At 42.1% G+C, this 25,081-nt stretch overlaps 6 protein-coding genes across 6 annotated transcripts; 4 read left to right on the forward strand and 2 right to left on the reverse strand.

The window, feature by feature from the left end:
- Window positions 1–516: 516 nt before the first annotated feature.
- Window positions 517–1,345, reverse strand: LOC311316281 (gamma-crystallin M3-like; the record flags this gene model as incomplete). The annotated part of the gene is made up of 3 exons (XM_084447122.1): window positions 517–795; window positions 987–1,226; window positions 1,331–1,345. The coding sequence occupies 3 exons, from the start codon at window positions 1,343–1,345 to the stop codon at window positions 517–519; spliced, it is 534 nt and encodes a 177-aa protein (XP_084303248.1).
- Window positions 1,346–4,751: 3,406 nt separating this feature from the next.
- Window positions 4,752–6,098, forward strand: LOC311316282 (gamma-crystallin M3-like; the record flags this gene model as incomplete). The annotated part of the gene is made up of 3 exons (XM_084447123.1): window positions 4,752–4,763; window positions 5,078–5,320; window positions 5,823–6,098. The coding sequence occupies 3 exons, from the start codon at window positions 4,752–4,754 to the stop codon at window positions 6,096–6,098; spliced, it is 531 nt and encodes a 176-aa protein (XP_084303249.1).
- A 3,677-nt stretch (window positions 6,099–9,775) lies between these two features.
- Window positions 9,776–10,500, forward strand: LOC311316280 (gamma-crystallin M3-like; the record flags this gene model as incomplete). The annotated part of the gene is made up of 2 exons (XM_084447121.1): window positions 9,776–10,030; window positions 10,222–10,500. 2 exons carry the CDS (start codon window positions 9,776–9,778, stop codon window positions 10,498–10,500), a joined length of 534 nt encoding a protein of 177 aa, XP_084303247.1.
- A 2,507-nt stretch (window positions 10,501–13,007) lies between these two features.
- Window positions 13,008–14,321, forward strand: LOC311315811 (gamma-crystallin S-1-like; the record flags this gene model as incomplete). The annotated part of the gene is made up of 3 exons (XM_084446509.1): window positions 13,008–13,040; window positions 13,257–13,499; window positions 14,052–14,321. 3 exons carry the CDS (start codon window positions 13,008–13,010, stop codon window positions 14,319–14,321), a joined length of 546 nt encoding a protein of 181 aa, XP_084302635.1.
- A 1,031-nt stretch (window positions 14,322–15,352) lies between these two features.
- On the reverse strand, window positions 15,353–17,777 carry LOC311315812 (gamma-crystallin M2-like; the record flags this gene model as incomplete). Its single annotated transcript, XM_084446510.1, has 3 exons — window positions 15,353–15,628; window positions 17,155–17,397; window positions 17,769–17,777. 3 exons carry the CDS (start codon window positions 17,775–17,777, stop codon window positions 15,353–15,355), a joined length of 528 nt encoding a protein of 175 aa, XP_084302636.1.
- Window positions 17,778–19,088: 1,311 nt separating this feature from the next.
- Window positions 19,089–24,091, forward strand: LOC311316499 (MOB-like protein phocein). The gene is made up of 8 exons (XM_084447363.1): window positions 19,089–19,160; window positions 20,629–20,691; window positions 21,080–21,180; window positions 21,668–21,710; window positions 22,152–22,238; window positions 22,328–22,407; window positions 22,602–22,713; window positions 22,944–24,091. Exons 1-8 carry the CDS (start codon window positions 19,101–19,103, stop codon window positions 23,079–23,081), a joined length of 684 nt encoding a protein of 227 aa, XP_084303489.1. The 5' UTR covers window positions 19,089–19,100; the 3' UTR covers window positions 23,082–24,091.
- Window positions 24,092–25,081: the final 990 nt, after the last annotated feature.

Raw genomic sequence — 25,081 nt, forward strand, 5'->3', positions numbered from 1 at the left:
GTTGTGTACAAGTACAACTAATCGATCTAGTCATTATCATCACTGAAATTATTTATTTATTAGTTGTGTATATGGATCATTGATATGTGTTTAATAACAGGTTGATAAAGCTACAGAAAAATGACATTTCATTTGTTGAAATACTGTAGGTTACCACTAATCTAATCTGTATCCTTGTATGGAATTCTCCCCTAGAGGATCCTCTCTGTCCGCTGAGTCACTATAAGCTTATCCAGCCATGACCTCACGACCCCGTCCGCTCCAGGGACTGTTGACGTACACCCCTAAAAGGTTGTCATAGTGACACACTTGCTATTCCGTCTCCCATCCACCAAATTTCTTTTAAACAAAACTTTATCTCTGAACACCACCTCAAGTATTGTGTTCAGCAGACAGAAAACAACCCGCTCTTTAACCCTGGTGTCTCATAACGGCAACTAAAAGTAAAACATAGGAGAGACCATTATTAAATCTTAAGAATTGACACCAGAAAGTAATTTTTAAAACTTTATTGATCTAATAGAAGGAATCCATGATACGCCTCATGCTCATCCACTTCATGTTGCTCATGCCCATGTTGCTGAAGTTCTTGTACTCTCCAGGCCTCATGTACATCATGCGGCCCCTGTAGCGAGGCTGCTCGTACATCAACCAGTGGCCCTCCATCACGTTGCAGGACTGGCAGTCAGACATGCGGTAGCGCTCCATCATATTGTCACAGTCGTCCGTCAGCTCGTGCATCTGGCCTCCGAAGTTCTCTCTCTCGTAGATCTTCATCCTGTAGGAACCTCTGTACTGTAGGGAAACATTAGCACATGAACCAGCACCGCCCTCTCCCCCGCGTTGGAGAGAAATACATTCACATCTATCATGTTATTTCACTTTCAGAACATTTGAGGAACTGTGTGTGTTTGTGTGATTGGGTTTATCTCTTCATAGGAACCACATCCAACTAGCAGAGGAAGTGATGTGGATGTTGTATTTACCATGGGGATCATGCGGCAGGACCTAATGCAGTCACTCATGCCCATACGCTGGTAGTCGGGGTACTCTCCCCTCCTCACAAAGTACTGGTTGCCCATGTAGTTGGAGCGGTCGTAGACCATGAAGCAGCCGCTCTCCACCCTGCAGGAGTTGCAGCGGGTCAGGAAGGAGTTGAGCTCAGAGCAGTCGCTGCTGGTCTCATAGGAACGGCCCTGGAAGTTCCTGTCCTCGTAGAAGATGATCTGCAGGGAATCACGTCATTAGTGAAGACATTTCTGTGCTCATAGAGTCGCAGACTAAACAGATGATCGCCCACAGACAGACGTGGATCAGAGGGGGCGCTTACTTTTCCCATAGTCATGTTGACGGTGAAGGATTCTCGGATGCATCGTTTCAACATCGTCCGCCAGTCCCTTTTATACATGCTTTTTTACATCGCACAGCCATAGCATCTCTGTATGCATTGTGCAGAAACCTCTGAGTCATCATTTTATATTGTGGCACACGGCAGCTCTATGAGGTGACATACTGTTCGTCACATTTTGCACTAGAGTTACTGTGGACAAAAAAAAAAGGAAAAAAGAAAAAAAGATTTGCGTTTTGTTTTCCAAACTGGACAATTTTCCTTTTTTTGATCTGGATTAACGTTGCATTACCTTAGAACATGTTTCAATTTAAATATACCCATTGAGATTGAACTTCACAGTTTGATAATGTGGAAATAGTTTTAGGATTATTCCACATTTTCACAAGAATACTGAAATTACACAGAAATGACATTAATGAGATGTTTTGATCACATTTTGTGTTAATTCTGACATTAGCTTGACCTTAAAACCCAATGACCTTGTTTTGTTTGTATAATGGTTACTCAGTGAGGTGTGAGTGAGTGATGAATAAAGAGCCCACGTGGGCCTGCTGCTGATTTCAAACAAAGGTGCAAGCTACTCTGGAGATGAAGATTAAGTACTGGTTGATCTCGAACTGGATGGCACAATAAACTGTTCCACTTCAATCAATCAATCAAAGCTTTATTTGTATAGCGCATTTCATACCCAGAGGCAACACAATGCGCTTTACAGAGAACAAGGGAGGTGGGCATACGACCCACTCTCTACATATTCCAGAGGGAAGCAAAAAAAACAGTAATCACCCGGGGGCCAGATAAGTGAGCTGTAAAAATTCTTCCCTGACCCCTCTCAACAAGGCGATCGAGCAAGCTCCAGGAGTATGTTTGTCTACCGGCTAAGAACATTTATAAAGCAATACATTGCATTAAATTACATTTCAGAGTGAGAGAGGCTAAGAGCATCATAGGAGAGAGAATATTCTACGGACATGCTACATCATCCACAGCAGACACAGGGGTATCTATCGGACTTCGGGAGGTCTGCTGGTGACAGTGGGGCGTCCACTGGACCTGGTTAGAAGATAGGAGGGAGAGAGAGAGGCACTAGGGAGAGGGAAGGCAGAGGGAAGGCAGAGCAGGGTTAGTAGCACATAGAGCCATACAGACCACACAGATATTGAAACAGGCAACCTGGGGCAAGCTCCTGGAATATATTTGTCTAATGGCTAAGAACATTTAAAGAACAATAAATAACATTAAATTACATTTTCGGAGCAAGAAAGGCTAAGAGCATCAGGTCCAGGCCTAAGCCGGATGTGGACTGATGTGTGTCTGTGTGTACGTGTGTGTGTGTGTGTACTAAATACTACGATATCCACAGCTCCGCAGCTGACACTGGACCTGGTTAGAGGATAGGAGGGAGAGAGAGAGACACTAGGGGAGACAGAAAACGGTTAGCTCATCTATACCCAACTAAACCATCATCATGGGCAGGGTAGTTCATATTCATAAAGTATCACGATTGACACAGCATTAACGTGTAATTGAAAGTACTTGATACAGAATAACTAAAGAATATATATCTCCCTAGTGAGTATGAAGTACAGCTCCACTACAGAGTGAGATTTATAAATATCAACTATTTATATGGAAGTATGTACTAGTATGTAGTACACTAAGGAAAAATAGGGTCACTGGCTGATGTAAGAGCACTACAGAGACAGGATGATGTACCTGTAGAGTACAGGAACTTCAGCAACATGGACATGAGCAACATGAAGTGGACGACGCGTATCATGGATTGATGGCGTATCTATTAGATCAATAAAGTTTTTAAAACTTAGAACAGGATGGTATGCATGTGGCCTGAGAGTACAGGGTCTTCAGAGACATGGACACGGTCAAGTTCAACATGATGAGATTTAATTCCACTAGTTCTGATACCTGTTGGAGCACACCATCAGTGATTGGCTGTTTAGTCCACTAGATGCCCTTCGCCCCCCTAGAACTCAAGATTCACCAACCCGGGGCCATAGAGAATGAAGGGACAAATGTATTTTGCTCCAGAGCCTAAGTCCCAACTGAATGGTCACTCAAAATGATATACCAGTAATTGTCACTGTCTACCCTGGGCTCCTGCCGGGCCCGGCACCTGTGCCAAATATGAATGCTTTCAGGCCAACGTTGTCCAAGGAAAATGGACACAGACAGAGATACAGACAGACAGAGTTGCTCATGTATGGGTTAGATGAAAAGGATAATGGACATACTACGTTCTAAACTCACTGAATGTTAAGATGTCGTGGTGCAGTCAACAATAAACAGATTGCAGCATGCAATAAAACATATTCAGACATTTGTTTGCACCCATTCTGCCCCCCCCCCCCCCTTTGGTCAATGAAAAAAATCACCAATGGCCCATTACCTCAGCCATGCACATGCCATCTGAATCATTGAAAAATTATATTTTGTACCCAAAAGACACATCCAGTAATCTTACATTAAAGATACAATCAATCAAAACCAGCTTTTACCTAGTATGTCATCAATGCATGATTAGCTTGAATTTATGCTCATGAAATAGTGAAGTTTATTAACTTTTGATTTCCTATTCTCAGTTGTCTGTAATTCAATAATTTGTGCCAGTGCAAGAGCATTTGATAGATTCAACTGTGTTACTTTTGTACATCGAGAAAGTCCGTCTTCTGTTCAAAACAATGAGAGCACATCGAGCCCAAAACAAAGAACAGGGCGTGATGACTTCACATGATGGGGTTCTGTTCAGTAGCTCTTGCTATTGAATGGTGCTTAGTCACATTGGAAGGACACACCGAACTTTAGGTACAAAAGTAAGGCATTAAGGGCTACAAATAGCTTACAAAGGGATAGTTATTATAAAGGGTCACAACTTAAGTTTGAAATAGTTTACGCAAAATGTGAATGAATAACAATCACAAAGGTAAAATTAGTTCAGTTGCCAATTGTCCAGTCTCTTTGCACTGCTGTGTAATAGATGCCTATTTATAACAGGGACCACAGATGAAAATCAGCCTCCCGGCTAAATCTGGTGTATTTACATTTGTTGTTGACTGATATGCATTGTCCCTTCTCAAATAAACTGAAATGAAATGAAAATTAAATGCATTTTGCGCCTGAAGTTGGGATGGTTGACCACACCAGTTGAGCAGTGCAAAACCCTGTCCCCATCGGGCCCCATCAGTCCCCTAGCAGGGCCCCCATATCCACCCTCATTGCAGTCTGCAAAGCTTTGATGGACAGTATAAAACACTACTGACAGCTGTGCTACTCAGCTGACTCAGCCATTTATACAGCTGGGCGGCCATTCTATTGGCGTCACATCAAGCATAAAAGGCAGCAGGACAGTGAGGAGAACGACAGGAATCAAAATAACGTGACCATGAATGGAAAGGTAATTAGGATCGTGATCTGTGCACCATACATCGTTTGGCCTACAAACGGGAAAACATTTACCAAATAATGCATTGCATCTGTAAAAAACAAAAAAACAAAAATATATGTGATAATTCTAGCTCACTGTACATGCCAGATCATTATCCCTGCATTGCATTGTCTTGCAAGATGCATTAGACTGATATGATTCAATCATGGCTGAAAAATAATAGGATTAGACGAAGCCTGGCAATGCATTTCATTTATTTTTGTTTCTTAAACTCTGACATCAGAGAGCGAGTACTGTCTGTGTGTCTGTCGTTCATCCTGCAGATCATCTTCTACGAGGACAGGAACTTCCAGGGCCGCTCCTATGAGTGCAGCAGCGACTGCGCCGACATGACCTCCCACCTGAGCCGCTGCAACTCCATCCGGGTGGAGAGCGGCTGCTTCATGGTCTACGATCGGCCCAACTACACGGGTCAGCAGTACCTCCTGAGGAGGGGGGAGTACTCCGAGTACCAGCGCATGATGGGCTTCAACGACTGCATCCGCTCCTGCCGCATGATCCCCTCGGTAAGCTGGGGTACACGCCGAATCGGGCGTTAGCTCGTGGTGGTTAGAGTCTCGGACCAGTGGCCGAGAGCTCCCTGGTTTGGGTACTGAGGCAGGCCTCTCGATAAGGGGTTTGTCTGGTGCCAGGTGGGCTGCTGGAGGAATTCTCAATGATTCCCATTGTGCCCTTGAGCATGGCACTTAGCATAGATGGTAGCTCATATTAACACCCAGGGGCGCTGACCCTGTGCCCGACTCAACCATCCCAGAAGGAAGAGTGTAAGGCATGTTTCAGTTGTTCAAGTTACAGGTGAAAAAGTCTTTTAAAAAGAACACATTCCATAGTCATTGCTGTAGAACTAACTTGGTTCAATCAACCTCTCAAATAACGTTTTGTTGTTGTTCCTTTCACAGTTGATAAAACAGTTTGAATGTAATAGGTATCATTAAATTAAACAAAATGGCTTTTAAATGATAGTAAATCAGTTGTGAATTATGATTCTTTTGTTGTCTTCCATTCCAGTACACCGGTGCATACAGGATGAGGATCTACGAGAGAGAGAACTTCGAGGGCCAGATGAGCGAGCTCATGGATGACTGTGATTCCATCCAGGAGCGTTACCGCATGTCCGACTGCCAGTCCTGCAACGTGATGGAGGGCCACTGGGTCATGTACGAGCAGCCCCACTACCGGGGCCGGATGATGTACCTGAGGCCTGGAGAGTACAAGAACCTCCGAGAGATGGGATATGATAACATGAAGTTCAGCTCCATCAGACGCATCACCGATTCTTATTAAACATATTACCTCTAAATGCGGTTGGTTTGTAATAAATGTTTTAAACATCTTATTTCACCAATTTTCTTATCTTTCTTTACAAAGTATTCTCAGTTATTATTATTATTATTATTATTATTATCCTAATCATGAAATCAGACCTGTTGTTAGCAATTCAGGTCTGATAGGAGTTTAATCAGTTACTCTACAACTCTTGTCACCTTTTTGGCATGCCCACTTTACCAATGTCCTATAAGCAAACACATAAAAACTTGAAATGGTGCAGAGAGCACAGACCTCCGCCCATGAATGCATCTCATGATTCTATGCATGCGCACGTGTGTGCCAGCAGGACATGTTTGGTACTGCTGCATTTGTTAGGTCGAGAGCTTTATGTCAGTCCAAACCCCGTGTCTCTGTGACCTTCCCGTGTCGAGATACACCGTATGGCCGTTTCAATTCCGTGTTTGGGCGACTCGTGGACCTGCCCCATGATTCAGATCTGCTCCCAAATTTAATGGCTTCTAAGTTGGCCCATCTATCTAAAAATGCGCAAAATTTGTACCTTTTGTGGTGCGAAAAAAAAAGTGTGGTTGAAAAAAGCTTGAAACTGGCCTACAGTATGTACAGTAGGACCCCACTCATCCGAACTTCAGAGATCCGAACCTCCCGGTCTACCGGACAGGCTTAAAAAACTTTTTTTTTTAGCCTTCTATCTGGTTACTGGTGGGATTTTGATTACAGTACTGTACCCTACTGTGAATAAAAACAGAACTGTATGTAGACCTACATGTTGCCTGTAGGCTGTAGCCTACTGTCACGTTTCATTTCTTTGTTACTCTAATGTCGAGCGCAAAACGCAAACGAGTCTGCTGCGCGAGAGCTGCATTCCTTGGTAGCCAGAAAGCGCGTCAGCAACCTGAAGCAGAGGAGCATCGAGTCATTTTTCGTTCCCAGTTAATGGACTTCAGGAACACAGACGTGTTGTGAGCATGTAGATTAGTCTACTAGGCCTACTGTATTTGTTAAATAATAGCCTACAGCCTAGGCCACGTTAGCCTACATCGGTTGTTTTAGAGACTTTCTTTTAGGCTACGATAGCCTAAGACACTACAACTTGTCTGTCATTTCATTTATTTATTTATTGATTATCATTTGCTCTAATTGTTCTAATGTTGGGTTGTTTTTAGGCTATACCATGTTGTTCTGTGAATACAGTAGCCTATCGATGCAGCGTAGGCTACGCCTCATTTGAGAATAAAGTACTGATCATAGCACGCACTCAGGTGGAAATTCGGTTATTTTAGGCTACTGTATGTCTATTATAGGCTAGGTTGTATGGGTTTAGTTGGCTATTTGATTGCAATTTTGATGCATTTTCACAAGTAATTAAGGGTATTTATTGGTCTATTATGAGTCTATATGAAACAAGTATACCACTTATTGAATGTGGTGCATTTTAACATAAGTTTCAGTCATCCGGACATTTCAGAGATACGAACGACCTTCGGTCCCGTTGGGTTCGGATAAGTGGGGTCCTACTGTATATAGAAATTACTTTTATGGCTTCTTATATACTAAATAATATTGGTGTGGGGAGGTGGGGTCGGGGGTCCTTCATTTTTTGAACTATGACAGGGGTTCAGCTCAAAAAGCCCAAAAAGCTTTTGAGCTCAAAAAAGATTGAGAACCACTGCCCTACATATAAGGTGCAGCATTCTCCCCTACAGTGGATGACGCCATCATCTACCTATGTGGGCCCAGTCCCATCTGGACAGGATCATGTTCTTTGATTTCTCAAGTGCCTTCAGCACCATATGGCCCTTATGTCTATTTGACAGCAGACCTCAATATGTGAGGCTTCAGGTCTGTGTGTCAGAGTGAGCGGTCAGCATCACAGGGGCCCCACAAGGATGTGTCCTGGCTCCCTTCCTGTTCACACTCTATACATTACATTACATTACAGTCATTTAGCTGACACTTTTATCCAAAGCGACTAACAATAATTGCATTTAATGTAGGAAAAGCCAATGTACTACTACTTGCCAGAACTCACAAGTGCATCTTCTTTCTAAAACAAATGACTAAGAGCATAATCTAGTGCTGAAGGCAAAGTGCAAGAATAGCAATCTAAAGTACAGTGCATATACTATACATCAGACTTCAGATACAACCCAGAGACATGCCATCTGCAGAAATTCTCTGCTGACTCTGCTGTTGCTGGATGTGTCAGAGGAGGACAGCAGATGGTATGATGGAGGACTTTGCTGAGGTGCAAACTAATCACTTACCAGATAGCAAGCGGATCTGGGCCATATACAGGCCAGATCTGGCCCTTGTGGCTTAGTTCCGGCCCATATACGGCCCAGAATTATTACACATCCGCTTGCTATCTGGGTTGCAGCTCAATGTAGAAAAAACAGGGAGATGGTGATGGACTTCAATAGGAAGAAGGCTCCGATCACTACTACTATTCCTCATACTATTCCTCTCACAGTGTGAGAAGGTGTACGATCTGCGATTCATTGCTACGACGTTCTACGACGAGGCTACGACCTCCCGACAAAATATCTGGCATGTCAGATATTTTCGTCGTAGATCGCAGATCACATAGAAGTTTAGCCAAGATGAATCGTAGGCGTAATCGTGGCTGACAGAAATCGTATAGTGTGAATTCAAATCACATAGTGTGAATACACACGTCTTATGGTCTTGAGACGGAGTCCCGGTCGTACAGTGGGAAGGGATCCCCGATCTAAGATTTTTACAGTCGTACAGTGTACAGAAGGCTTGAGTTGACCCTTCACCCCTCCACCGAGTTTCAGGAAATTCGGTCATGTAGTTTTTTTTTGCGTAATCCTGGCTCAAAAAATGAATGGAGGTGAATGGCCGGCCATGTTTGGGCGGCCTGTGGACCCAACCTGTACTTTGGATCTGCTCCATCATTTAATGGGTTCTAAGTTAGACCATGCTACACCCTTCCACCGAGTTTCATAAAAATCAGTCCAGTAGTTTTTGCGTAAACCTGCCAACAATTACACACACAAACAAATGCACGCCACGCACGCACGCACGTCACCAAAAACATTACCCCTCTCCCTGCGCAGTCGCTGGGGCGGAGGTAACAATGGAGCTTCCTCCTCTAGGTCAACACTTAATCATCTCAATTTGTTTTCCTTGCTTTCACTAACCATGGGTTCCTCAAAGTCGTTTAGGGCTATACAATAAACTCAGATTGAATTTGCTCTCATGTTAACTTTCTGCACAAAGGTCAAACTGGAAACCAAACGCAACATCACGTGCTGTTTGATATATTGTCGATCATGTAATCGGGTCTGTAGAATTTTCTATTTCTCTCCCATTCAAAAGATACAATACATAGATTTGATCCCTCGTCACAATTGAACACAATAGTGAATGCCGCTCCCATGGCTGTGAATACAGTTGGCCATACTGCCCACTCAGTGCTTTGGACAATAGGGGTGTTGATTATTTGAATCTGGAGCGTAGTATAAAAGTACACAAGGACAGAGCATTAGCTATATCCAGGCTTAATATCATCATACCTCCATACACACTCACACACAACAAAATCATCATGACTTTGGGCAAGGTTAGTACACATCCCAAGTGCACAAGTGCTCATCAACATTGAACTGGGGGAAAAGAGAAAAACACTATAATGACAATTGTGTTGAATGTTTTTCTTACAGATCATCTTCTACGAGGACAGGAACTTCCAGGGCCGTTCCTATGAGACCAGCAGCGACTGCTCTGAGCTCAACTCCTTCCTGACCCGCTGCAACTCCTGCAGGGTGGAGAGCGGCTGCTTCATGGTCTACGACCGCTCCAACTACATGGGCAACCAGTACTTTGTGAGGAGGGGAGAGTACCCCGACTACCAGCGTATGGGCATGAGCGACTGCATTAGGTCCTGCCGCATGATCCCCATGGTAAATACAACATCCACATCACTTCCTCTGCTAGTTGGACGTGGTTCCTATGAAGAGATAAACCCAATCACACAAACACACACAGTTCCTCAAATGTTCTGAAAGTGAAATAACATGATAGATGTGAATGTATTTCTCTCCAACGCGGGGGAGAGGGCGGTGCTGGTTCATGTGCTAATGTTCCCCTACAGTACAGAGGTAACTACAGGATGAAGATCTACGAGAGAGAGAACTTCGGAGGCCAGATGCACGAGCTGACGGACGACTGTGACAATATGATGGAGCGCTACCGCATGTCTGACTGCCAGTCCTGCAACGTGATGGAGGGCCACTGGTTGATGTACGAGCAGCCTCGCTACAGGGGCCGCATGATGTACATGAGGCCTGGAGAGTACAAGAACTTCAGCAACATGGGCATGAGCAACATGAAGTGGATGAGCATGAGGCGTATCATGGATTCCTTCTATTAGATCAATAAAGTTTTTACATTTGAAACAGGATGAGGTCTGGAGTGTACTGTAGCTTCAGCATCGCAGGCCTGAGCCAGATGAGATGATGAGCATCATGGATTCCTGTTCATTCTGAATCATGGATTCCTGTTGATTCGCTGTTTGTGTTCACAGTAGCTTTTTAATAAAGCCTTGTACATAAAAACATGACATTTTGATTTATTTACAGGATTTATTTACAGCATTTTGTTTATTTATCAGAAGTTGCCTACATAAGAATCAACATCATATCCCAGAAAGAATCAGTTGTTATTGCCTTAGTCATTTAATTGCCTTAAAAACAATTTTCATTTATGAATATATGGATTAGTATTGCACAAAATTTCCATTCATAAAAATGTCCACTTAAGACCTATGATGTCCTGATGGTTTCAAAGCAAGAGATGTTAAATAATTGTCCCTGGCAGATAATTAATGATGCATATCTTCTAGTGGGATTTGCCTCAGCCATTTTGAAAATGTGAGATCCAGTAACCAGCAGTGGTTTGAAGACTTACAGTCTCTCTCTTTAGGCTCTTATGCAAGGATTCAAGGATTTAATGATATGTATTTGTACAGGGCGGCACGTAGCTCGGGAGGTAGAGCGACAATACCTGTTAGCGATCTCAAGATATCCGGTTCGCTCCCGTGCTGAAGTGTCCTTGAGCAAGACACTGAACCCCAAAATTGCTCTCGTGTGGCAGCTGGTTTAGTACCTAGTACTGTAGCCTCACAGCAAGAAGGTCTCCGGGCCTTTCTGTGCAGAGTTTGCATGTTCTCCCCGTGTTCGCAATGGCTTCCTCCTCGGTCACTCTAGTTGTGAGTTGAACTCAGTCAGTTGAACTCACTCATTTGAATAAAGTTTATGAATACATAACAAACTACATACACTCATGCATGTGTGAGAACAGCCTAGCTTATCTACGTACTCTTTAATATCATTATTGGTAATTGGCTCCACCTCAGTGACTGCTGTGGCAGAGGCCTATGTTTTTGGTGCGTTTGTGCGTGTGTGCGCTTGTTCGTTATTTAGCAGGATTACGCAAAAACTAGCGATTTTCACGAAACTCGGTTGAGGGATGTAGCATGGGCTAACTTAGAGACCATTACATTTGGGAGCAAATCCAAATCAATCATGCAACAACTTCTGACTTCAGGGTAATACCACTGAGATACAGCAAATTAAACAGCACACACTGTCTGACAACTTATAAAAGTGCTGTCAAAATTACACTCACATTAATCACATCAAAGAAAATATATGCAGCACTAGTTACACTAGTTACACTTTCTGTTTTGAAAAACAAAACAGAAACATATTTGCTTTGTTACACTGGTAGACACATACTGTAACAGCATTAAAACATTCGAGAAGTGTAACCCCATAGAATATCCCACAATAGAAGGGGTTGGGCGCACACAAAAGAACCGGCAACTCTGAGAACAATGCAGTGAATGGTGGTTGAACTGTAAATATGCACAGTATAAAAAGGTCAACAGCAGCACTCGATGTGGAACCATAACAGTGGCGGAGTATGTCAGGGTTTCACAATGTGCTGTATAGATACTACAAAGAAAACCTAGGTTCTTCTCTAAAGCTATACAGTGGAGTCTATAGGATCACTGGAGTCTATAGGATCACAAATCTTCTTCACCATGATTGAAAAGGACATCTTATCCTCTCAGACTGTTGTGCTGCAAACATCATATTCTGCTTAGTAATGGGCTTGCAGGGTTATACCCCACGTATGTATAGATATTGCATTTTAACACTTATTTAGATGGGAAAGGAATGCAAATTCATGTAAAAGTGTTGTTTTGTGTCTTATATGGCCCTTTTTTTGTACTGTATGTGAAATGTAGGATTCTGTTAGATGGATCCTTAAAAATAAGTATAACCAGTATTTGTCTATGTGGACCTGTATTTGCACAATGTGATGCCTACTGTAGTGTAGTAGACTTGTCCCTGGGTTTACATTAAAATGTCAGTGCTGAACTGTGAAAAATGAATAAACAAATACTCCAAATAATGTACCCTGTACTTTGAAAAGACATATTTATTTCATTGAAGTCATGTAGCTGACACTTTTTTCCAAAGTGACTTACAATGAGTACATTTGTCTGGAGTAAGTGAACCAATTGTGGCTACAACCCAGACATTACTTATTCTCATCTATTTACATCAAGGGATCCCCTTCACATATCCTTACAAACATTATTCATTGAAATCAACCAATTTACCTAAAACAACATCCACATCTTGCTACTCTAGTTTGATTATGATGAGTCCTTAATACAATTCACAATTATTAGACCTTGGTCCACACACATTTACAGTGAGGCCTTAAAATAGAAAAAGCTGATTTGCTTTGGTGACTGCAAAACTGGAAATACATTGTTCTTCAACAAAGCTGCCAGGCATGGCCTACTATTACCATAACAATACTGCAGGTTGCTCATGGGTTATAAATAAAGCATGCACAGCCACGATGTGTCCAAAGCCAGCCAACACAATGGGGAAGGTAAGGCTGATTGTTTTGCTATGCTTTTGTGCATCTACATACAGTCTCCACAGATTTTTCAAGCAAATCAACAGTAAATACTGATTATTTGAGCCCTTGTTAGCCATATGTTATAGCTACAACCCCCCTTTCTCTTTCAATTTGTCTGACCTCTGGAAAAAAAAACAGCAACAACCAAATCATACAATCCCCAAACCTTGACCGATCTGTCTTTAGATCATCTTCTACGAGGACAAGAACTTCCAGGGACGCTCGTATGAGTGTGACGGAGAATGTTCCGACCTGTACTCCTATTTTCACCGCTGTAACTCCTGCAAAGTGCAGAGTGGAGGATGGATGCTCTACGAACGCCCCCACTTCATGGGCTACCAGTACTTCCTGAGGGAGGGGGAGTATCCTGACTACCAACGCTGGATGGGCTTCAACGACTGTGTCAGGTCCTGCCGCATGATCCCCATGGTAAGAGACAGGTGATCAACAACATGAACATGATCCCCATGGTGAGGAACAGGTGATCAACAACATGAACATGATCCCCATGGTAAGAAACAGGTGATCAACAACATGAACATGATCCCCATGGTAAGAAACAGGTGATCAACAACATGAACATGATCCCCATGGTAAGAAACAGGTGATCAACAACATGAACATGATCCCCATGGTAAGAAACAGGTGATCAACAACATGAACATGATCCCCATGGTAAGAAACAGGTGATCAACAACATGAACATGATTCCCATGGTGAGAAACAGGTGATCAATAACATGAACATGATTCCCATGGTAAGAAACAGGTGATCAATAACATGAACATGATTCCCATGGTGAGGAACAGGGCCAACATCTCACAAAGACCAGGATTCTTGATTAACCCATAACGATTAACCGAGCAACGGGACCAAGAGGATGTAGTTTGCCTCTCCATATTTAGTTGATGACATCAGTCGTTGAATTCACTGAGCTAGCCACACTCTCAGACACCAAACCGTTTGTTCCGTTACCCACAGCACCAAGGCAACTACAGAATCCGGATGTTTGAGCACTCCGAGTTCGGAGGTCAGATGATGGAGCTGACCGACGACTGCCCCTCCCTCTCTGACCGCTTCCACCATAATGACATTTACTCCTGCAACGTCATGGAAGGCTTCTGGATCTTTTATGAGCACCCCAACTACAGGGGGCGCCAGTACCTGATGAGGCCGGGGGAGTACCGGAGGTTCAACGAGTGGAGCAGCATGAGCGCCAGGATGGCCTCCATCAGACGGGTCACTATGTGATTAAGAGATGAACTCAAATGTGTCAATTGCAAGGTGAATCAATTTGGAATAAAGTCATGAAAACATAATCTACTGCGTTTTACTTTACATATAGAAAGGGAACAGTGGAATACGATGTTGCAAACCATTTGTTTTTGACTTGTAATTCGGAAAAATTGGTTTACAAGATTTTACATTTGACACTGATACTAAGAGTACAATATCTTATGTAATTAGAGAACTGGTATTGTGTGTATTCAATTGAAATTTGAACTTGAGCTATACAATTTGATTGAGAAACATCTCATTAAATTAAATTCAACAAAGCTTTATACATATTATTGTTTTATGGGATCAGTAGTTTCTTTAATCAGCAGAATTGTATCAAATGTTACAGAATGCACAAATGACTTGGACCAATTCTATAATAGGGAAATATATATGTGGGAATATGTGGGAATAGATCAGGTGATACATTTTGCGTTACTTTAAATTGTGCTTATCGGCATATTTTCAGTTTCAAGTTAAGTAGTTAGTCATTGTAAAATGTAATCTTGCGCTCAAGTTTTGAATCACGATAGACACCAATTGCACCTCTCTGTCTATTTGAATCAAAAGGCTCACACTACTTAACAGGTCTCCTCCACCTTGTAACATGAAAAAAGACACATGCTATTAATTATTTTTAATTTTTTGGGAGAAATGACTGAGAAAATATCAAGCATTTCTAGTTGAAATCAGTGATTCTTGTGATGGAGCCGATCCTGGGGCTCAAACCTCCCCGGTCTCAGTTTTCCTCTCCCTGTCCAGTGAGGTTTAGCCTGTGACCTCTTCCTGGTTGGTAACTCACTGGGGCAGGTGCTGCTTGTGAGCTAGAACCATCCTTAGATCATTAACTTGTTCTTTCTGACAACAAACAAGATGCTTTTGTGTGAAACCAAAGATGCATTTACTATGAGGCACTGGATATGAATCATGGGAAATGAATTTCCAACACCAGGGACCATTTAAGGGGTGATTTTATTGATTAGAGAGTCGAGAGAATTTGGTTCCTAAAAGTCAGTGATCCTACGGAAAGAGCCGGTGGTGGCGCAGGTGGCTCCCCAGTCGTTGAACTTCCTGTACTCCCCGGGCCTCATGAAGTACTGGCGCCCCCTGTAGTTGGGGTGCTCGTAGAAGGTCCAGTAGCCGTCCATGACGTTGGCGGAGTAGATGTCGCGGCTGCGGAAGCGATCCTGGACGGACTCACAGTCGTCGCTGAACTCCATCGTCTGGCCCTGGAAGTCAGCGCGGTCGTAGATTCTTAAGCGGTAGGGTCCTCCGCTGGTCTGGTTGGGTGGGAGGGAAAACACGGGTTTTATGGGAAAATACACATCCAGGAAGTGAACTGACGTTATCTGAGCTAAGAGTTACAATATAGTGGGTATCAGAGAGGCGTCATGACCAGCCCATAGGTGGCGTGACAGAAGAGGCATCAACTTGAGTTTGAGAATTGCTTTTCTAGTTTAGATTTATCTATAGAGCCGGCATACAGGCCCATCATATTTTTGGTTTGATCTATAATGTAAGCATTCATTCCAAAGTAGGTAGTGAATAAAATATCAGTGATTAAAGTAGTTCATATAAAAATGAATGAATGAATGAATGAAAAAGTTTATTTTTTGAACATGGCAACTTTTAGATGAGATAAATAACATAAATAATAATCATGAATTTGACAATAAACAGAATATCTCAAATAAATAAACTTAATATAAACTAAATAATTACAAAGAAACAAAGCAAATAGCACTTGTTACATGTTGAAGGAGTAGAGAGAAGCATAAGCTTATTAATCCCTACCCCCTTCTTTCATTTGATTAGCATTACACGCTCAATGTTTACATTATCTTTCTATATTTACATATTTAACAATCAACACTCCTCCCAATATATCAATATTCGTCCTTATTACTCATTTCTATACTTCTCTTTTTTTTCGGATCCACAAATTATTTGCCACTTAACATTGATTGATTGATCGATTGATCTATGTTGTGAATATAACGACTATAACTAATGATAATTGTACCTAATGCACACAACCCCCTATGAGAATCCAATGATGTAATAGGGGAACTCAAATACAAATCCTAAAGGTGCACAATCCCCCCCCCCTCCAAAGGTCTGTCTTTTATGAACCCCTGCAACCAGTCCACACCCCGAACCAACAAAAGAGAATCAAACCATTTCAAGTCCTGTCTTCTCTCCTATCCTCTCCTGTCTCCTGTCCTCTTGTCTCCTTCCTCTCCTCCTGTCTTATCTCCTCACCTCCTGTCTCCTCACCTCCTATCTTATCTCCTCACCTCCTGTATCCTCTCCTCCTGTCCGATTTCATACCATTGATTTTTCTGGTTCTTAGCTCTGAATTCTGAGGAAAGGTCGCTTCAAAATGACTGTTTTGTTTCATAATGGCGTTTCAAATGGCCACTTCACAAGAGTTACCGTTTCTGGGCATATTAAGCACAGACATCGGTTTGGTGCTCGTTAGAGAGGATGGAGGCATATTTTTCAATCCATTCATCTGAATTGCCTATTTTCACTTTTTGGTGGGGGACAACAAGTCCTAAATTTAGAGCTAGGCTTAATGTTTATCCAGACTTTAAAGTTGCCAAGTTTCAGTGGTTTGAACACCAAAATAACATTGCCATGCACGCTGCACAACACACATGGCATCCAAGCAGAGATCAATGTCATGCGCAGAGGCAACTGAAACAAACGTAGACTGCACAACATATTCAAACAAGATCATTGTTGTGATCTTGAACCATTTGTATAGACATCACGTTTCATTCATCATCTCCCTGCTACTCACATAAGAGAAAGTGCGGCAGGAGAGGATGGTGTCGTTGTATCCCATCCAGCGCTGGTACTCCGGGTACTCCCCCCGGGTCAGAACGTACTGGTACCCGCTGTAGTTGGGTCTCTCGTACAGAACCCAGCAGCCGCTCTCCACCCTGACGGAGTTACAGCGGCTGAAGTGAGGGTGCATATCGGGGCAGTCGGTGTCGCACTCATAGGAGCGACCCTGGAAGTTCTTATCCTCGAAGAAAGTGATCTAAAACCCGGGCCCAAGGGATAAAACGCGTATTAGTGTCACAGCATCCTGTCTATCCTTCAATGTAAAGAGTTTGAACATGAATGTTAAAATGTTCATATGCAAGCAGGACATGCATATAGGCTACAGTACATAATTACATAACTGCATGTCTCCATAATAATATATTGTATGATATTTCCCTCAGATTCAAACAGTTGCATTTGTAATCTGACTCTTGTCTATTCTATACTTGACCACAAAACAACACTGTTCATTCACTTAAAAAAACTACAACAGTATATATGTCCATTTTCCTGTCTGTAAACCATCATTAGAGAAGTTAGTTACATGATGGCCTTGTCCATTTAGAACTTCTCTTTCTTTCTTACCTTGGTCATTGTGTACAGAGATGGGTCAGTTTCCTGTTATGTCCATGGCAGAGAGACCTGCGCCTGTTTTATAAACCTCAATCAAAGGTCGCTGGAGCAGACGCTTTGTGATGTTAATGAGCAGGGATATCCAGGTCTTTTGTGAAGCTGCCATGGTCTTGATCCCATCCACACAGACAAAAACCCTGATTCATCAGTGCAAATCTCCCAGCACTGCACATTATTGACCCACCTCTCTTTTATACTGCGCTGTCTACCAAAAGACATTTGATCCTGTGATCGACAATAAAGGGATATATGTTTGTATGTTTGGAATGCTTAATTCAGATTTTATGGACTGTCAAAGATGAGAAATAGACATTTCTGATCTGTGTGCAGTAAGACTTTGTAATGAAATTTCTCCAAAATTAAACAGCAGAAATCTAATATTTTTTGAATGGATTTGTAGAGGGAGAGGTCCTGAACACATATCCATAGGTCTCCTCATGACCTATGTTTAATTCTGATTTTATGGACTGTCAAAGATGAGAAATAGACATTTCTGATCTGTGTACAGTAAGACTTTGTAATGGAATTTTTCCAAAACTAAACAGCAGAAATCAAATATTTTTGCATGGAGGGAGAGGTCCTGAACACATATCCATAGGCCTTCCTCGTGAGCTATGTTTAAAGTCAACAGAATATCAGCAGTCTCATCTGGCTCAAAGTTATTGTAGAAAAGACATGGATACATGTTAGATTATAGGATAGCCTATATAGAGAAAAATATTGTGATAAGGGAGCAATCTGCCTTTTAACGTGTGTTTATTGTATATCATCAACTGCCTCATAGAAACCTTGAGGAACAGCAGTAACATGTCATTTGGTTCCAAACAATGGTTTGGTTTCCAAACAATGTTCCCTATTCAAACCACACAAGGACACTGGAGCTATGATGAAGCCTGGAGTTACAATGGGAAAACTGCATGTTCCCTAGATTAGTATCAGTGTTTGTAGTTGTGGGAATATTGAGTTAAACTCAGACTGTCTGTCTGTGTGTCTGAGATCTTTCCCATTCCTCCATCTGTATATTATTGCTTACAGATGGAATATTGCTTACTTCATGAAATATTGGGCCAGGTTTTTTTTATGCATGGGTTATTTATTATCATGCTCATTTATTTATCTTTACATTCAGTAAATGCCTCACCACACCATAAATGCCCCAATAGGGTCTGGCTGCTTCTCCATAAATGAACGCAAACCTATGTCATCTATATTTTATGGTCTGCCCCTTTAAGACGGTGCTCTCTGTGCGTCACGCAGGACAGTGACATCCGGGTTCCAGGCGAGATGGTCATGGCGGAGGGCACAGCTGCTCTGAGGAGGAATCGGCCGGGGACTAAAGCTCAGGTATTGTATTTTCAGAACTGCGGTATAGTGAATTAAGAAGTTGATACAAAAGGTTGTGGGTTTCGTGTAGCTAGCTAGCTATGCGAGTGTTGCTAAACAGCTGCTAACGTTGGCGACAGCTGGCCGTGTCTCTCAGCCAACCTCCCAGACGAGAGGGCTGCTTTGGCTGTCTAGTTAGAGTGCGTTCGTTTGTGGTCGGAGGTGGCAAGTCGCAAGTGGCAAAATACCTACCTCCGACCTGTGTGCATTCAGCTATATACCATTATATCACAGTTACCTAGTTATATCTATATACCATTATATCACAGTTACCTAGTTATATCTATATACCATTATATCACAGTTACCTAGTTATATCTATATACCATTATATCACAGTTACCTAGTTATATCTATATACCATTATATCACAGTTACCTAGTTATATCTATATATCCATTATATCACAGTTACCTAGTTATATCTATATACCATTATATCACAGTTACCTAGTTATATCTATATACCATTATATCACAGTTACCTAGTTATATCTATATACCATTATATCACAGTTACCTAGTTATATCTATATACCATTATATCACAGTTACCTAGTTATATCTATATACCATTATATCACAGTTACCTAGTTATATCTATATACCATTATATCACAGTTATCTAGTTATATCTAGTGCATTCGAGCAACTGGGGGCTGAGAAACATATCCGAATTTGCGACGAGGAAGTGCGAGTTCATGCGGTGTTTTATTTAATCATTCCTAGTAGCAAGTCGCAATTTGCCACCTCCCAGTTATAAACGAACGCACCATTAATAGCATACGTTAACGTTAGCTAGACACCTTCACAACTTAGAGTCTAACATGATCAAGAAAGAGATAGCGAGCGTCTGTCAAGTGTAGCTCAGTCAGCCAGCTAGCCATGTATACAGCTGCCTAGCTCACTGTTTTCCACACTGCTTGCTAATTAGCACTAGCCAGCCACTTCTTGCTAGCTAGCTGTCGGCTAGCTAACCCTAGTCAAGTCACGTTAGTAGGCTACAGCTGTCAGTGACAGCTGAGCTCAGTTGCCCCTAGCTAGCTTGCTAACGTGAGCTAACTTAGCTTTGATTTACATCCCCCCAGACAGCAATCAAGATGTAGAAACATCTCAGTCTATTCTAGTAGTCTAGCAGCTAGCCACAGGTTTGAAGCTGATATGTTAACAGACTAGCACTAGCTAACCAACTCTATCAATCAATCAATCAATCAAAGCTTTATTTGTATAGCGCATTTCATACCCAGAGGCAACACAATGCGCTTTACAGAGAACAAGGGAGGTGGGCAGACGTCCCACCCCTACATATTCCAGAGGGAAGCAAAAAAACAGTAATCACCCGGGGGCCAGATAAGTGAGCTGTAAAAATTCTTCCCTGACCCTATACGCGAGTTAAGGGTCACAATACTCTGTCTGACTTTGGTCCCCAGGATTTCTACAACTGGCCGGATGAATCGTTCGAGGAGATGGACAGCACGCTGGCTGTGCAGCAGGTGAGATTCACATTTCACTCATGGGAAAGTTTGAAACAACTGCAACGTCAGTCATTTGCTGGAAACGAGACATTTGGTCAATTGATGAAGACCAAGCAGCCATACTAGTCTTGTTATGTTACTGCGAGTAAATGTGTTCTTTTTTGAGTTGGTAAATAACTACCCATCACTTGCTACCTGCTTCTTTCAAATAGTTGCAGTGCATCCAGAAAGCACTCACACCCCTTCACTTTGTCGACATTTTGTTGTTCAAACCTTATTCCAAAATGGCTTAAATTATTTTTCGCCCAACCTACCAACCTAGACAATAAGGCTGTAACATAACAAAGAGTGGAAAAAGTGAAGAGGTGTGAGTACATTTTAAAGCCATGTTTCTTGTTTTCACCAGTACATCCAGCAGAACATCAGGTCAGACTGCTCCAACATTGAGAAGATCCTGGAGCCCCCTGAAGGGCAGGACGAGGGGGTGTGGAAGTATGAACACCTCAGGTGAGGGATGGACAGACATCCACTAGTCCAGAGCAGAAATGGCGTGCAGCTGTGTTGCTGGGATGAATTGGAACTGGATGACCCATTGCTAGTTGTGAACTGCCCACTGACGTCAGGACAGCAGGCCCTGCCCATCTTTCGTCGCAGGCTCAAAACTCACCTCTTCAAGACGTACTACCAGGATCCTCCCTCTTAAACACATATTCTATTCTTATTTTGCTACTCTGCACTTTGGCTTAAGCACTAGATTACTAGATCACTTGTTTAGAAAGGAGATGCTCTTGTGAGTTCTGGCGAGTAGTAGCACACTGACTTCCTACATTAAATGCAATTATTGTACGTCGCTTTGGATAAAATAATCTTCTAAATGACTAATGTAGTTAACTATTGTCAATGTGCTAGCTTTAGGATACTGGAAACTTTTCTTTAACCTCTCTTCCAATGATCCCATGCATTGTCAAGCCAGCGTCGTCTTGTTCTTTTTCAGGCAGTTTTGTCTTGAACTGAATGGACTCGCTGTGAAGTTACAGGTATGCTCCATGATATGACGCGTTTTCTGTCATCTTCCAAATTTTCATCTATATTGTAGAAGCTGAGAATTCTATTACTCATAGAGCATACATATAAATTCATAACCTGGGGCACATTAGGGATATATAACTGCGGCACATTGGGGATATACACTGCCTCTGACCTGAGCTCCCCCCCCCCCTTTTGTGTTAAATTTACTACTGACACTTTTATTAGTTTATTACTCACTTATGCACTTTACTCACTTTTTTATCATAGGCTCACATTTTATGACATATCGATTGATTGAATTTGCCGTCTGTCTTGTTGTGTATTGCTGTGTTGTTCTATGTTGTGCTGTGCCGTGAGCTATTAGATACATAGAATTTCCCCAAGGGGATTAATAAACTATGTATATATCCATCTCTTGATCTTCAGCCTGTGTTGTTGGTTTTCCGTAGGGAGAGTGCCACCCAGACACCTGCACTCAGATGACTGCCACAGAGCAGTGGATCTTTCTCTGTGCTGCTCACAAGACGCCCAAAGAGGTAGGTCCTCTCTCCGTCTGACCACACCGCTACCTTCTCCCTTCAGATCGCGTTTGAACCCCTGCGTTCTCCCTGGTCTCTTGTCCTAGTGCCCCGCCATCGATTACACCCGACACACTCTGGATGGAGCGGCGTGCCTCCTCAACAGTAACAAGTACTTCCCCAGCCGGTAAGGACGGTCAGCGGTCAGCCTCGCTTATTGGTTCTAACGTGCCAGGCGAAAACAAACGAGCACAGAAAAGTAATCGCCACTATTTCAAATAGTACTTGAACCCAGGTCTGCGCCGCACACCCCCTCGGGTGATCTGATCAAGGCTAGTTTGGGTTTGATCTCTTGTTCCTGTGCTCCTCTTCGGGTTGCAGGGTGAGCATCAAGGAGTCGTCTGTCGCCAAACTGGGTTCGGTCTGCAGGCGGATCTACAGGATATTCTCCCACGCCTACTTCCACCACCGCCAAATCTTCGACAAGTATGAGGTGAGCAGGCAAGATTCGGCCCTTTTACCTCTTTATTTTTACGCGTTTTAATATGGTTTCAGTGTCTTACAATGTATTACTTGGTAGCTCTGGGAACTATAGATATGGTGGAAATGTGTACTTTCATTATGAGACCAAATGTCCGATTTTCAACTTTAACTGAAAGAAAGCTTTTAGCAGTTAAAAGATGTAAAGATGAAAATGTAACGGAATGCTTTTGCCTTGGATAGAACGAGACATTCCTGTGCCATCGATTCACGCGCTTCGTGATGAAATACAACCTGATGTCCAAGGACAACCTGATAGTGCCCATCATGGAGGACGAGACCCAGAACGAGGCCGAGGGAGAGGGAGAGGACGAAGCCTGACAACCTGCTACACCTGCCCAAACCCACAAGGACACACACACACACACTGTGACGTGCACAAACCCAATACACACACACACAAACTATTACCTTATCCACAGACCCAAGAGAAAAAGCACACTAAAATCACCTATGCTAGCGTTAGAAAACTCTCCTTGCTGTGTTAACATGATGGCGCCCCAATCTAACCTGAATGTTTCAGAGACGGCACTGTTGTGGTGTAACTATGTTATGAATACACAGACATTAACTGTGTACTCTGTTGACGTACTGTGAGGTCTTCACCTAGCCACAAGCTTAACCTTGCCTTTCTGTTGTCAGATATGCTCCATTTTATTCTAGAATCTTGGAGTCAGGAACTGGGGCCTTGTAGAGCCACATCCAATGCAGGTTAATCTACCATGTGTTTACAACCCAATGTCATAAGATTACAGAAGGGATGAATCCCCCTTGTTACCCAGATGGATAACTGGAACTGCATTACAAGTTACAGTACTGTTTATTTTAAGCCTGCTATCGCTCTGTCCAGAAACAACCCTTCAGCCCCATCCCTACATCGTGTGAATCTAAATGAAGGGTCAAGGCAGAGCGAACGACATCTTTTATACACCGATCCAACCCTTTCAGATCTACAAGAGTGTGGTGAGTAGAAGCAAGCGGTTTCTGACCTGCTGAAGGCACGTTGGCTCACTGGACCCGAGCTTCTTAACGACAGGGCCTCTTTCCTGGCTGTCTTTATGGAGCACAGGTGATCTATTTTCATATACCATTCAGAAAGCAGCTTATTTGTTGTTTCTTTTGTTTTAAGAGTAATTTATTATTTTCAATTAAGTCATTAAATGATTTATGACAGCTTGGCACTGTTTCGGATTTTCAAAGAAAGAGTCGGTCTTGTTCAATTTTCACATCCATGTCGAATTATAAACTATTTTTACTCAAACAACACAAAGGCAATGTAACTACAGTGTTGTCATTTCTGTCCCTGGTGGATATCCATTCACATTTTATAAATAAAAATGTCAGATATATTTACAAACATTTGTTGAGTGTACCATCTTTCCCATTTATTCCTAATTTTGCGATGGAAAAAATTGCATGTAGCCAACACTGAACAGACAGTAACACTTTATTTCTTAAAAGTAGGATTACAAAACACGTAATATTTGAGTAAGAACAACACCTACTGGGCAGAAGAGCATCCATGTTACTGGACATCAGTCTGGTGCAGAGATGAGAACTTTGTACTACGTACTGAGCATTCAATACTGAACATTCAATACCTAACAAAACACATTCTTTTAAGATCTTTGCAAAAAACGTATTTGACCCTGAGATTTATTCACACAAAACACATCTTGATGTTTTTAATGGACTATGTATGATTAAAATTAGAATAACAACTTAAAACTGAAGCACAAAGCCAAGGCCAAATATTATAAGCTAATGAAAAAGAACTGACAACACTGTAATGTTGTTAAAACGGGCTGAGCCAAACGTAGCCTAGTAAAACGTCATGAACAAACTATTATATAGTAAAATATCTTATCTGATAGCAAATATCTTATTCTGTTACATGAATAAAAAAAAAGAAAATGTCCAACTGAATTTTGCCGATCTTGAGTAGGAAAAAACTTGTTGACACACTCATAGTGATTGAGTTACTTTCACTATGATTTTAAATATAAACTATACATTTTACCACAATTACTTCTGCAAAATAGCATTCACTCTGGAAAAGTATTCATTAAAACATTTTGGACTATATCTTTTTTTTTAAGGGAAGAACAAGACAATGTGAGGCACAGGTGGCAAAACTCAAACCCACAAACCTCTTATTACTGTTTGAGCAACCTCACACTGAACTACACAGGTGCCACAAAAATACATTTCTGACATTTAAGATTCACTATTCTGTTAGGATAGAAAATTAAACATTAGGGCCGTTAGTTTTTCTCATCATTCACTTAAAAGAATAATTTTATGAGAAAATGGAGGTGGCA

This window comes from Borostomias antarcticus (assembly GCF_949987555.1).
Source record: "Borostomias antarcticus genome assembly, chromosome: 12".
NCBI lineage: Eukaryota > Metazoa > Chordata > Actinopteri > Stomiiformes > Stomiidae > Borostomias > Borostomias antarcticus.